This window comes from Ictidomys tridecemlineatus, chromosome 13, assembly GCF_052094955.1.
Source record: "Ictidomys tridecemlineatus isolate mIctTri1 chromosome 13, mIctTri1.hap1, whole genome shotgun sequence".
Taxonomy (NCBI): Eukaryota; Metazoa; Chordata; class Mammalia; order Rodentia; family Sciuridae; genus Ictidomys; species Ictidomys tridecemlineatus.
The window spans coordinates 12285039-12298940 of NC_135489.1; the positions used below are offsets into that span (position 1 = coordinate 12285039).

At 37.7% G+C, this 13902-nt stretch overlaps 1 protein-coding gene across 2 annotated transcripts in view; it reads right to left on the reverse strand.

Annotated features, from left to right (window-relative positions):
* Serpinb7 (serpin family B member 7) overlaps window positions 1–13902 on the reverse strand; it is a 52133-nt gene that overhangs the window by 10140 nt on the left and 28091 nt on the right. Inside the window, exons 2-4 of one of the 2 annotated variants that reach the window (XM_078029913.1) lie at window positions 11821–12006; window positions 5099–5143; window positions 4432–4551 (exon numbers count right to left, since the gene is read on the reverse strand). In XM_078029913.1, coding sequence (XP_077886039.1) covers window positions 4432–4551; window positions 5099–5143; window positions 11821–11988 — 333 coding nt within the window. In that variant the 5' untranslated portion in view covers window positions 11989–12006. The remainder of the gene's footprint in view (window positions 1–4431; window positions 4552–5098; window positions 5144–11820; window positions 12007–13902) is intronic. The other variant, XM_078029912.1, reaches the window with a different exon arrangement.

Below are 13902 nucleotides of genomic sequence, written 5' to 3' on the forward strand. Positions count from 1 at the left end.
CCATCCACTCAGATACTGGTTACAAAGAGCAGCTTTAAAGAGTCAGTCTACTGCCTAGATAAGTTGATAAGTGCAAGATATCAGCAAGGAATGAGGTTGCTCAAGAAGAAGGGCTGGGAATTACATAGAGGCTATTCTTTACCACTCCCAGGAAACCCTGGAAAAGCTACAGGCCACTATATGCATTTATACCTTTTATAGGTCCTTAACCTTCTTCAAAGACTATTGCTTATGTCCTTAAAAGTAGACATAAGTAGACATAAACTTAAATGACACAAAGAGTAGAATTCATGGTAATTTACAAGAGCTCAATTCCACCTCAAGAATTTGGTGTTTTAAAGCATCTATAATGAGTGACTTCACAACTAACTCAAGCATTACCTGGTCCTATCTGAGGTCATAATGCTGCTGGTCAATTCTTCTCTCACACCTCAATGACCCTCTCCCCTATTCTCTACTTCAGTTGTTCCAATAAACCAGTCATTTTCTTCAGATATGTAACCCCTCTGCATCTCTAACTATCAGCTAACAATGTTATATTCCACTTCTCTGTGGTCAAGTTCATTTTAGATTACTATCTCTATCTCTGAGAAAGAAGTATCCCTCTCTTTCAAGGAAAAACCTGGGCCATTAATATTATCTGTGATTGTTAATTGTATGTGTCAATTTGACTGGGCCATGGGGTGCTCACACAATTGACCGAACATTATTGTGAATGTATCTGTGAAGATGCTTCCAGATAAGATTAACATCTGTATCAGCAGACTGAGTAAAACAGAATTTCTCCATGTAATGGGTATTGGTGGGCCTTTGTTTTGTTTCGATGTCTTTTGGAAGAATTTCAGAAAGATTAGCATTAGTTCTTTAAAAGTTTGGTAGAATTCAGCATTGAAACCATCAGGTCCTGGACTTTTCTTTGATGGAATACACCTAATTTATAATTCAATCCCTTTACTCATTATTGCTCTGCTCAGATTTTCTATTTCTTCATAATTTAGTCTTCCTAGGTTATATCTTTCCAGGAATTTATCCATTTCTTTTAGATCATTCATTTGTTGGCACCTAATTGTTCATATCAGTCTCTTAAGATCATTTATATTTCTGTGGCATCAATTACAACATCTTCTTTTTAATTTCTCAGTGTCTCTTTTTCCTTAATAATCTAGTAGAGGTTTGTCAGTTTAGTTTATTTCTATCAAAAAGCCAACTCTTAGTTTTCATTGATCTTTTTGGTTGTTTTCTAGTATCTATTTCATTTTTATCTATTCTGGGGTTTATTATTTCCTTCCTTCAGCTAATTTGTGGCTTAGTTTGCTCTTTCTCTAATTCATTGAGATATAGTATGAGGGTTTTGGGGTTTTTTAGCCTTTTCTTCCTATCTGATTTAGGCATTTATTATTATAACCTTCCTCCCATGACCGCCTTCATAAAATTTGGTGTGTTGTGTGTCCAGTTTACTTTATCTCAAGCTATTAAAAATTTATCTTTGTAAACTCTTTATCAACCTAACCACTGGTGGTTCAGAGGGAAAATGTTTTTGTTTTTGCTTTTCTCTAAGACCTGAAATTTTTCTGTTACTTTGAAAGTATTTTCAATAAGTGTTTTGTTTTGTTTTTTTAAGTAGAAAGAAGCACTACAAAGGTTAGGAACACAAGAGGAGTCAGAGGTAACCTGATACCCAATGGGTCACTCATTAAGAAAGAACACGGAGAGACAGAAGGTACGGGATCAGGAGATTTGCTGTGTTTAGGAACCTGCAGATGCCAACTTGAGGACTTACATGGGGGCAGGGGTACAGTTGAGCCTGGCATTAAGGAGTAAGTGACAGCTTGTCACATGACTGTGGAGAGATGTAAAAACACAGAGGACAGCCTCCAGAAACTCTATACTGTATTCATAGATCATCTCTCCCTGTGTAAGAAGGTGGATTGAAAGTGGAAGATGACCAAGTCAAACCCCTAAAGTACATTTAAGTTTTAAGGATGATTAGAGAAAAGATGATAAGCAGAAGAGATTGAGATGAAGTGACTAGAGGAGAAAGTAGAAAAGCTGGGAGAAATTAATGTTATAGAAATCATGAGAGGAGAAAGTTCCAGGGTCATCAACAGGGTTGCCAAGAGTCTAGCTGGGATGGGAGACTGTGGCACAGTAGTGACAACCGCATACTTTGAGGTTTTCCCAGGAACACTTGCTGAGGAAATTTGTGGCATTGATATGAATTTGGAGGTTTGCTGGAGAAGGAGGGAGTCGGGAAGAGAGTGGTTAAGGAATGGATCCATGAGCAATTTGGTATAATGGTGAATATGTTCAGAAAAATTGGAGGGGTCAAGAGATTGAGTAACAATCAAAACAGCTGAAGAACAGGTAGAGTGAAAGTGAAAGAACAAGAAGCCTGGGATCCTATGGATACAGAGGAGACTGCCTATGAAAACAGTAAGGAGAGAGGATCAGGGAACAGAAGCCAGCAAGTAGGGCCGACTAGCCACTTGCGTGGTTGTCCCAATCCACAGCCACACTGAAGTTAGCCAGACAGTGGCAGCAGTTGAGGGAACATGGAATGGCATTTATAGAAGTGTGGCCCAAGTCATATTCAGAACAGATTGGGAACAAAAGGGAGAAGAAGATATCAGATATGACAGTTGAGTCTTCTATGAGTGGAAAAGGCAGTATGGATCAAAATCTAAATAGCTTGGCAATTATTGAAGTTTTTGCTGATTTAAAAATGATTAAAATGTTGTGATTCATTACATTTAAAATAAAAAGTACTTTTTAGAATAACTAATGGCATTGCTTCCCTTTACCACCTCCCTGCCCAGTATTGTCGGTTGAACCCTGTGGTGCTTTACCACTGAGCTACATCCCCAGACCTTTTTAATTTTTCATTTTGAGACAGGGTCTCATTAAGTTGCTGAGATTGGTCTCAAATTTGTGATTCTCCTGCCTCAATCTTCTGAGTAGATGGCACTATAGGCATGCACCACCTCCCCCATTTGCATTACTTTTTACACACCATGTGTACAGAAAAAAGCATGGAAATCTGCTATAAATAGTAGCATGATAGCCAGGCATGGTGGCAGATGACTGTAATTCTAGCGGCTCAGGAGGCTGAAGCAGGAGGATTGTGAGCTCAAAGCCAGCCTCAGCAATTTAGCAAGGTGCTAAGCAACTCATTGAAACCCTGTCTCTAAATAAAGTACAAAAAAGCATTGGGGATGTGATTCAAAGTGGTTGAACTTCCCTGTGTTCAATCCCCAGTACCCCCCCAAAATAGTAGCATGATAGACAGATCAACACCCAGTTTAAAGGAGTTAGTAGTCACTCATGGGGACAGCAGTGGATATAACAAAAGAGAAATCAGATGTTGAACATACAAAGAGACCCAGTAAAAAATTGTGCAGAAATCTTTTTATGAAGAGTCAGAAGGTGACCTGATGCTTCATAATTGGCCAGAGACCAAAGATTTGGGAGTTTTATTGGGAGGGGCAAAGAATTTGAGTGGGTGACAAACAGAGAAAACAATAATGATTGGGTGGAACAGAGAGAGCTGGCAAAGATGAAGGCAGAGATTAGCCCAGCAATGTCTGAGGCAGAGTTTTATAGATAGTAGTCTGAGGAGTGGAGAATTAAGAGGGAGAGAAAATATGTACAGAAAAACTATAGGCAGTACATCTGCTTAACTGTCCAAACCAAGTAAGCAGTTTCTGGTAGTCATAGCAACCAGAGCATGGATTGGGCATAGCAACCAGGAGAGAGTCTTCTGTGCCTAACAGGCCTGTGGGTAAGCAGGATGCTACGATGAATGCATCCATTACCAACATTATACAGAAGTACAAAAAACTAGTCTGTGACCCCCTTTTCCAACTCTGTGTTAGATTTGAGCTTCTCTTCTATCAATGGCTGGTCTTATCTGTTCATATCTCCCAAGAGGGACTCGTTTATAAACAGTCTCACTGTAATATAAGAAAATTCTGGAAGGAGAGGTGAAAAGCACGGCTGAGAACAAAGGAGAAGAGCTCACACCAAGGATGCCAACGATGTCTCACTAGACCCAAAGTGCAAAGGAACACTGATGGACACTTCCTATGGGCCCTGGACTCCCCTAAATGTGCTGAACGCCCTCCAAATACAGCTCAAAGTCTCTGCCAACGCAGAAGTTCTCTTCTACTTAGAGCCCACCAGTGCAGAGACTCTGAATATGTGGATTCCTAGCATGAAAAGTTGAACTCTGGACACAGTGATGATATTTTGAAGATATTTGGCAATGTGATTAGCCATAAGGAAAAAAAAATCACTTTTGTATGGCTAAGTAGAAAGGCATAAGCCTTTCTTCTCTCTCTCTCTCTCTCTCACTCACACACACACACACACAATTGAACAATATTCCAGATCCAGAGTGGAATTAAACTTCTCAAATAAGCAGTTTTCACCTACCTTATGAATGTCAAATATTTTTTCTGCAAAAAGACCATTGGCAATGCTGAGTTCATAATCCTTGTGGGATGAATTTATATCAGAAAGAACTCTTTTCAATTGATACTGGAGTCCTGGCTGCTATTAAAAGATGTGTTAAAAAAGTTGTTTAAAAATTTATTCTTGAACTTTAGGTATATGCATAATCGTAAGTACCTGTGAAATAAAACATGTGCATTATACTATAAAAGAACTCAAAATGATGCTATAAAAGCAGCAAGTGATGCCATATACATATCCAGTGTTTCACCCTTCCTCATAATAATGTCTGTTATCAAATTTGAAAATTTACTGAAATGGACTTAGAATAAAACTGTTCATACAAAGCAGTTTGTTTAACATGTGTACCAAATAGTTGATTTTACCAACATGTTAACTGTGATAACGTAGGAGAAAGGCATAGAATTTAGATTCATTTGAACTTAACAAAATCTGGGCAAAACACAAGTAAAATATTTGTAAATTAATAATTAACAAGTAAATTGTCAAAATTTTATTTGAAATATCTGGGGATCTGGAACAGGCTTCATTGTTTTAAAAAAAGAGAGAACATATTAAAATATATTCATTAAACAATAATTCTCAAATTAGTCTCATTCTCTTTTTAAAAAGATCATATTGTCTTTACCTGGTTGTTGGAAGAGTTTCCACGTCCTATGTTAAAGTAAAGGGTCTACAAACAGAGCAAATGAGAGTGGTTGTCAGAATCAGAGATTACCAGGGAAATGGCTGACAAGAGACCTTATAGATAAAAGTATTTCTTTTCCAGTACATGTGTCTAATTGCTATTCCAAGTTCACCAGTATGCTAGAGTGATGCTCCCCATGACCCCAAATGAACACCAGTGAAGTGAGAAGGAGAGAAACACGTTATAGTTTTATTTTTTATTTCATTTTTCTCTTTCTCCACATGCTGACTTCTCTCAGCTTCACCTGGATTTTGGAATTCGTGTTAATACACAAAAACACTACAGTGACTGGCTCCCATAAAAATATGCTCATGGGTGGTGCATTCACACTGGGTGCTAACGCTATGTTGCCTACTGGGCCTAGCATTACACTGAACAGAAAGCATATTAGAACATTTGAACCTGAACCCAACAGTTTACCATATAGTCAACTAATTCTGCCAAAGTCCTTACGACATAACTCAAGGTACCTGCGAACTGTTTTATGATCTGTTGAATGACTCAGCCTCTTTTTAAAATGACCTTACAGTTATCCTTTTAGCATTTAAGCCAATACAAATTAGGTCATCCACTCATGAGTTCATTTAACATTTATTTGTTTTACCTACTAGATTCCCACACAACTTATTTTTAAGTAATTCTTGAAACATATAACCCATCAGCATTTCCTACTGATTATTATCCCTAAATTTCTTGAAATTTCATTTTATAATAAACCTTGATCTTTGCTTTTATTGGCCAGGTCCTAAAACACTGTGTCCTTCCCATTTGAACACTTGAAGGACTTTCTCTCTTCCCTTTCTTCCTGCCCCCAATCTTACAGAAGTCTCAATATGTGGAACTTCCCCTAATTTTCAAGTTACTAGTAATACAAAACTCAGCATTGTGTGAATACATGCCTTACTTTATCCAATAGATTCCAGCACAGAAACTCAGGTTTTTGCTAACAAATTTAGTTAAGGTAGTCACTTGTATTGACTAAATTTTAAAGCTACATTTTGTGTATCAGGTATGATTTTGATTATGAAAAGAATATTTCAGTCTGATAGAGCGTTTCCTCATCTATTCTCTGCACAGAGAACAGTCAAAACTGTTTTCAATAAAACCCACCATCACTGCTGTCACCTCCCCCAGCAGCCCTGCCCTCTGGGCCATTGTGGAAGCTTGACTCAAGGTCACACTATGGTGCCTTCAGACAAAAGAAGAGAACTTTTCAGACTCTATCAAGATTATGCTTACAGAGGTTTGTCAAATGTAAAATGAGTTTATATATTAAATGAGTTTATTGTTTTTAAAAAATATGTTATATTCATGATAAAATAGAACTAGAAAGCTTAATTTTTTTTTCAATTTACAAACTTCCTTACTTACACTAGTAAGTATAAACATCACTGCTGCATTAAGGTATAGTTTTGACAAGCATTAATTATTTTTTATAATATATTTATTCCAATATGGTATATATGACAGCAGAATGCATTTTGACTCATTGTACACAATTGCAGCACAACCTTTCATTTCTCTGGTTGTACATGATGTACCATCACACCATATGTGCAGTCATACATGTACCTAGGTAATGATGTTCATCTCATTCCACCATGTTTCCTGCCCCCACAGCATTAATTCTTTGCAAGTGGATTTTGTTCCAACTGTGAGTGATTAATATCACATGTTCATCTGCAATAAGACTCAAAATTTTGAACTAGAACCTTAAGTGACCATGTGCCAGAGGCCCTTGGACAGTTCTGGGCTGGCAGTGCACAGCAACACCAGTACTTTATGAAGGAAAAAGCTTCCTTCATAAATCTGTAGGTTTGGTAATCTGTCATTGTGAGACTGCAGAACTGAAAACCACAAGTCCACAAGAAAACGTGTATGTGTATGTGTGTTATGATGAAGAAAATATGTAAGATATCATTTTAATCTTAAACTTTCACTATATTATGAGAATCTTACTTCTTTCCAACATTTCTACTAAATAAAAGAATAACTCACCCTCACTGCCTATACAGAAAGGAAGAACACAATTGGCTGCTCTCGCTGTCAATCATCAAGTTTAAGAGGCTGGCCAGTCACTTCAAAGGAGAGCAGCACAGCACATCCACTGAGCTTTTCAGTAAACAAAAATTCCCTGGATTCCCTTTAAATGTAAGAGCAGAGAGGTATCCAGGTACACTCAAAAGATTTATGAACTTTTTTAATGGATGCTGAATATATGAATTTTTGGAGATCTTGGGGTTCCGAAATGTTCATTATCTGACTCAGAGAAAAGAAAATCACATCATAATTTGAAGTCCAGCAAAAATAAGAGCTTTCCTGCCTCTTTTGGCAAAAGCAAAATAAAACAAAACAAAACAAAAGCTTTCTAAAACATACTGGTGGCCACATGAAACAATGAATTTAAATTTTAATATACTGTTGAGTAAAGGCAAGGATTCCCCTCATAATAGCTTATATGTTGAAAATGGTTTACTGATTTGATAGTTCCTCATTCCCCTCCACCCCAGGAAATTTTACTCACAAGTTAGGATTAGTGATCCAAAATTCTCAAAGAACAATGAATTTTTGTCCTTCAAATAGAAAAGGGTTTCCCTTAGGAAATGTCCTAAAACATCATTGTTAGCCTGCCTTGTGGCCATCATGGTATTAGTTCCTGGAGCTGGAAATCTGTGATGTTTCCACATTACTAAGAGGAAAAAGTAGGGCTGGGGTTTTGGCTCAATGGTAGAGCGTTCGCCTCACATGTTTGAGACCCTGGGTTTGATCCTCAGCACCACATAAGGATAAATAAGTGAAATAAAGTTATTTTAAAAAGAGGTAAAAAGTAGAAAAATATCATCTGAAGAATATAATTAGGTAGAGGATCAAAAAAAAAAAACTTGGTACACTCAAAATGGCAGTCTTTTATAAAGAAGGTCAAAAGAAGTAAATGATCTACCAGCCTTTTATAAATTTACGTAAAGAGTTAATACCCACAACAATAATTGGAATAATATTTCAAGTCATCTTTGAAAAGAAAAGGGTATGCAAAGTTGACAAGATCCTGACATATCAACACACAAGATGATTTTAGAAAGGACTGCGTTTGAAACCCGGGAAGGACTTCCTAGTCACAGTGACCCAGGTAATTTTTTCCAGATTCCAGAAAAAGTCAGTGTGGGGTTTGAAGGAGCAATCAGTAGCCTCATCCCCAGCCCAGAAAGATCCTCTTGTCTGGTCTTCCCATTCCTTTGTTTTAGGGAATAAATGCTGTTGATCTTTAACAAAATCAACTCAGACACATCCACAAATACTAGAGAGGCAGAGACCAACCTGTGGGAGGAGGCAGCAGAGGCCACTAACATGGGCCTTCCACCTGTCTGCCTCCCCTCCCAGCAGGTGCAGCAGGACCATGTCCCAGCACAGGGTCTTCACCATCATGAACTTCTAACAGGACGGTTTAACTCTCAATTATTGCCCCCTTGGAGGTGCCAAACAGCTCATTCAGAGACCACAGAGGGGACAGTACTGACACATGGGTAACAGTAAAGTGGGTCAGATTTCTAGCCTGTATTTCATCACTGAACAAGAAAAGACCTGGTGAACAACAGCACAATAATAACAATAGGTTGGTGAGGAGATGAATATGTTAACTGGCTTGATTTAATCTTTCCACAGGTATGCATCAACCAAAACAACAGTTTTTATTTGTTAATTAAAATTAATTCACTTTATAAATAAAAAAATAAAAAGTTAACTTTTTAAAAAAAAAAAGATAGTAGTGAAATAAAATAAGGAGTGGAGACTTTGTTGGTGGTGGTTGTGTTGATGGGTTAGTTGGCTGGATATGTATGGCAGGAAGTAAAAGTACATAGCCTGACTTATGTGGTAAAACAGATTATTCATCAAGAAAACATAAACTGGAAGAGTCAATTCAGCGGCTGCAAAATTAGAAGTGCTTAATTATTTTTGTTTGTGCATTCTGAGGAGAAAGTTAATGATTACTTCATGATTCAACCTGGGAAATATTGAAAAGAATAAAATAAAAAAATGGAAAATTTCATCAATTGGGAGGCAGGAATAGGATTAATTATATAGATATAAAAGTCAAAAAGAGTCATTGAATATCTAGGAAATATAAGATATAAAACTCAATCAGGACTTGAGAGATAAAATTTAAGATCCTGCCATTACTTGAAATTAGGCAATTTTAGATTTCCTTTTTCAATGTGGCTCATATTATAACCCATTTTTTCTAATAGTGGCTACTACGCCCAAGTGTGATTTCCTTTGGGGTTTGTTTGAGTTTTCCCTGGGTCCTCCAGGCTATGAGATCTGAATGCAAAGGGTCACTCTACTAGGAAGTGATAAAATGTACTGTACCTGGGGTAACAAGTCATGGAATTATTGAGGCAGAATGAACATGTGCCACCCCCAGGCATGGACGGACCAAACCCAGGGGCAGCCATGGACTCATTCCACTTCTGTCCCTCCAACCAACTGTAGGAAAGGTCTAAATAACTGCTAGGCAAAGGTGGATATGTCCTGCTGCACCAGTTTATAACTGCTGGAATCTTGGTCATGTTTCTGTAAAAAAAAAAAAAAGGTGTGGGTTTTCTTAATGTGGTCATATGTGCTTTGTTTGACCACATCTCTAGTTTGAGAGGGTAGATTTGGGGTAGGGAGGACCATTCTGATGCTGAGGTAAATAAATTTTGTACGAGACCAACTAAACCAGCCAGTCTCTCTGGGAAGGTTTTCAACTAAAAGACATCAGACACCTAATAAACAATATCACCTTATTGACCAGGAGGAAAGTGGAACCACTCAGAAAGAGGTATGAAAACTTAAAAAGGCTATGATTGTCCACCTTAGTCTTAATAGGCTACAGAGATTCTGAACCTACCTTAATTTCTACTTCATCTTAATCTAGAATGATAATATGAGAAGGCGAACTTGATACACAAATTAGTCACTTAAAATTCAGAAGTAAGTGGGCTGGGGATATAGCTCACTTGGTAGAGTGCTTACCTCTAATGCACAAGGCCCTGGGTTCAATCCCCAGTGCCACAAAGAAAGAAAGAAATTCAGAAGTCAAGTCTCTGCAGACATCACAATGGCAGTCTGGAGTTCTCGTATCCCCTGGGGTCCCTTATCTCCTAGCTCTGCTGTTGTGGAGCATGAAGAATACCAGTCTCCTTTCCCATTTTGCCTTGGCCAGATACATGGATTTTCAATGCCTTAAAAAATATGGTTATCATCTTTTTTCAATGGATAGAAATATTAGGGGTAGAATATGTTTAAGGACTCTGGGTTCTTAAACAACCCTTCCTTTGTTTTATAGTCAATGTCATCTGACTGTGACTCCAATAGAGTTGGCAACCTATCATTAGGACAAGAAGGTTCAAACAAGGACCTAACTCCTCCATGGAATTGTTTGTTTTTTGCTACATCAAGGGAGGAAATAAAAACATGAATCTGTATAACTTGGACTGTGTCATTATAATTGTTTCATTCTTGTGGCTTTGTGACATCTGTAGAAAATAAATATTTTTGCTCCCAAAATGTAAGCTCTCTATTCACCTCACAGATTGTTTCTTATGCCGAATGTTTTCTTTGATATAAGGAGGCTGATTCATAGTGAGATAGGGAGATGGAGCTTGGGAGGGATAGACAAACTCTATAAAGGGCAGGGGGTTGGAGGGGAAGGGAGGGGGCATTGGATAATTAATGATGGTTGAATATGATGATCATTGTTATCCAAAGTACATGTATGAAGACAGGAATTGGTGTGAAAACACTATGTATGCAACCAGAGATATGAAAAATTGTGCTCTCTCTATATATATGTAATAAGAATTTTATGATGCATTCCACTATTATATATAAATAAAAAAAGAAGAAGAAAATAAATGAAGTTTTCGTCTCAGTACGCCCAAAATGAAAAGGAAATGTTGCAACTGGAAGTCATTGCTGTCAATCATCACAGTTGAAAAAGGAAAGGGGGAGAAAGTCTCTCCAATTTGCATCTACCAACCTTGAACATGAGTAGTCCCTTTGTACCTTTCTCTCTTAAAAATGAGGGGACAGGAATAAGAGGGTCCAGTTTCATGATCTTTGAAACAGTTCAGGGAGAAACATGAGAACTATATTTCTCACAGTGGGAACTATATTTGGTTTTTGCTTAATAATGTCTTGATTAAACTACAAATGCTTTGTAAATTCATATAAATATAATTATAAAGCATAATTTGATGCTAATTTATGTCATAATTTATGTCTCCTCTTCAGAATTTTAAGCCTTTACTCATTACTTTCTAAAAAGAACCCAGTAATTATGTGAAGGGAGAATGAAAAGTATCAGAGGTGTGGTTCTAGGAGTATTCTTGCTGTCTCCCGGCTCAAAAACAAAGTTGGGGCCTGAAGCGGGCAGGGGTATAGCTCCAGGGCAAAGTTCTTGCTTGGTGTTCACAAGGCCCTGGGTTCACTCCACAGCACCTAAAAAAATGAATGCTACAACCTGCAGAGGGATCCTGGAGACGTGTGAGGACGTGACACCCTGTACTCTCCCAATGCCGTCCACTGATATGGGCATCACTGTGAAATATTTCACCAGAGTGAAATATTCTCTCGAGGCAAACAATTTGTCCCCGTGATTAATTACAAAAGCTGAGACTGACCTTATCAATTTGCCGTGCACAATCTCCTTGAGCACCCAAACGGACCAGGCTCAGGGCAGTGAAGATGCTCAGAAAGGACAAGAACACATTTTCATTTCCCTGACTGTTGTCCATCTCTTTGAAGAGGTCAAAGCCAAATTCTGCATTTGCTGCAGCAAGGGAGGCCATTGTGAAAGGGAGTGCAGCCTAGGAGACAACAGAATTTCAGTTAGTTCAGAGATCATTTTCTACGACCATTGAGATTTTTGTATACATTTGTTGTTTAAATTCAAAGCTTCATCTCTTCGGACTTAAATGCAATAATCTAAAAGCTTATAACAGAGAGCAAAATTTCCTTTGGCTCAACATTCTTGTTGTCAATACTCTACCACTCTATCCTCAGGCAAAAATATTATGATACACTAATTTTTCTCACATTGATATTCTTCAGTGCAGCATTTCTACCTGTGGTCTCCTATTGTCTTATACAGGTAATATTCTTGATTCTCCTTGAGGGGACATTTCTACCCTCAAGTAGCCTTGAGCTGCCTGAGCATTTCTATCCTTTTAAGTAGCCTCTGGTTTCAAGTCCCAAGCAGATGCATTCAGGGAATCACAATTTCTCACATCACCCAGCTTCTACTGAAATAGAGCAAAAGTTCTGTTTGAACTAAACATTACATTATTCCATAGTCTAGCCAAGGTGCTATAGCCTTTGCTTTCTAAAACACCTGCAACTTAATGGAGTTAAAATTTGAAGGTTAATACATCACTTCCTTATCCCTTCTCTCTACTATGGCCTCCAATACACATTGTTAGAGCAATCATTTGTTACAAATTTTTTTCAGGACCACCTTAATTTAAAATATTACACATTTTTAGTCCCATAAGTGCATCTATTCTTTTAAGACAATTTTCTGATTCTCATCGAATTATGTGGTTACTATAGTATTTATCATGGACATAAAAATGTTCCAACACACAGATCTATCACTCAGTAGAAAACCAGGTCTGCAGTAGCAAATTTAGAACAGAGAATGAAAATCAGATATCTTTAAATTCTGGAAAGTGTTGTTTCTTAAAACGCAGAAGACTGACACCCCCCGTGACATTTTCAGGAATCTATGTTGGTATTTCTTTGAAGAATTTTTCCACAGCTCAATAATCTTAATACCACAGTTCTGGTTGTCTCAGACTAAATGAACTTGCATGGATGCTCCTAATTATTCCCTTTGAATATGCCATGATATTACATCTAGTGACATTTCTAAGACTCATAAACCTTAGGAGGCCCAGTCCTACTCTCAATCTTGCTGTTTGAAGTTGTGTGTCCTTGGTCAAGTCCTTCATTTCTCTGAGCTTCTAAGATGCATCATACCTCATGAGATGATCTGTTTTCAGGATCTAGCTTAGCTGTGCTCAACAGAACTTCATACATTTATCTATCTTCTACCCAATAAGAGGGGAACATCATAATAGCTGGTATCTGATGGGGGAAAGTATGGTGTGGGAGGAAAAAAAGGAGGAGATAAATGGCATTTGAAAAATGAAGTGTTCTAGATTTGCCATTGTGTTGACTTGGTTGCATTCATAAATAATGCCTTTAAAGTTACAAGTGAGAGTATTTTGTTTTATTTTTATCAATTGAGACCTTGAGTTGTTTTTTTTTTTTTACTTAACAATACCTATACTAGTAGTAGACAGTCAAGAAATCAAAACTGGTTAAAGAGCAACAACCTAATCAGTCCTAAAAGACAACAAATGAGATTTTTCTGGAAAGAGCATTCCTGAGGAATTCATACCATATGCTTTTAGAATACCAAGCTCAGAGAACATTGTCGAGGCAAGAGGCCATAAATAATGGTTTCTTAGGGTCAAGTTCAGCTGTTTGCCATTCATTGTACATCCCATTCCTCAGATGCACTCCAGGATCATAAGGTAAGAACATCATTTATATCCCACATGCCCTTTATTCTAAGAAAGATCATCTACATCTTCTAAAAGTTATCCAGGGCTGGGAGCAGTTCAGTGGTAGAGTGCTCTCCTAGAACGCATGAGGCCCTCGGTTTAATCTCCCCACTACCACCAAAGAGTTAAAAAATA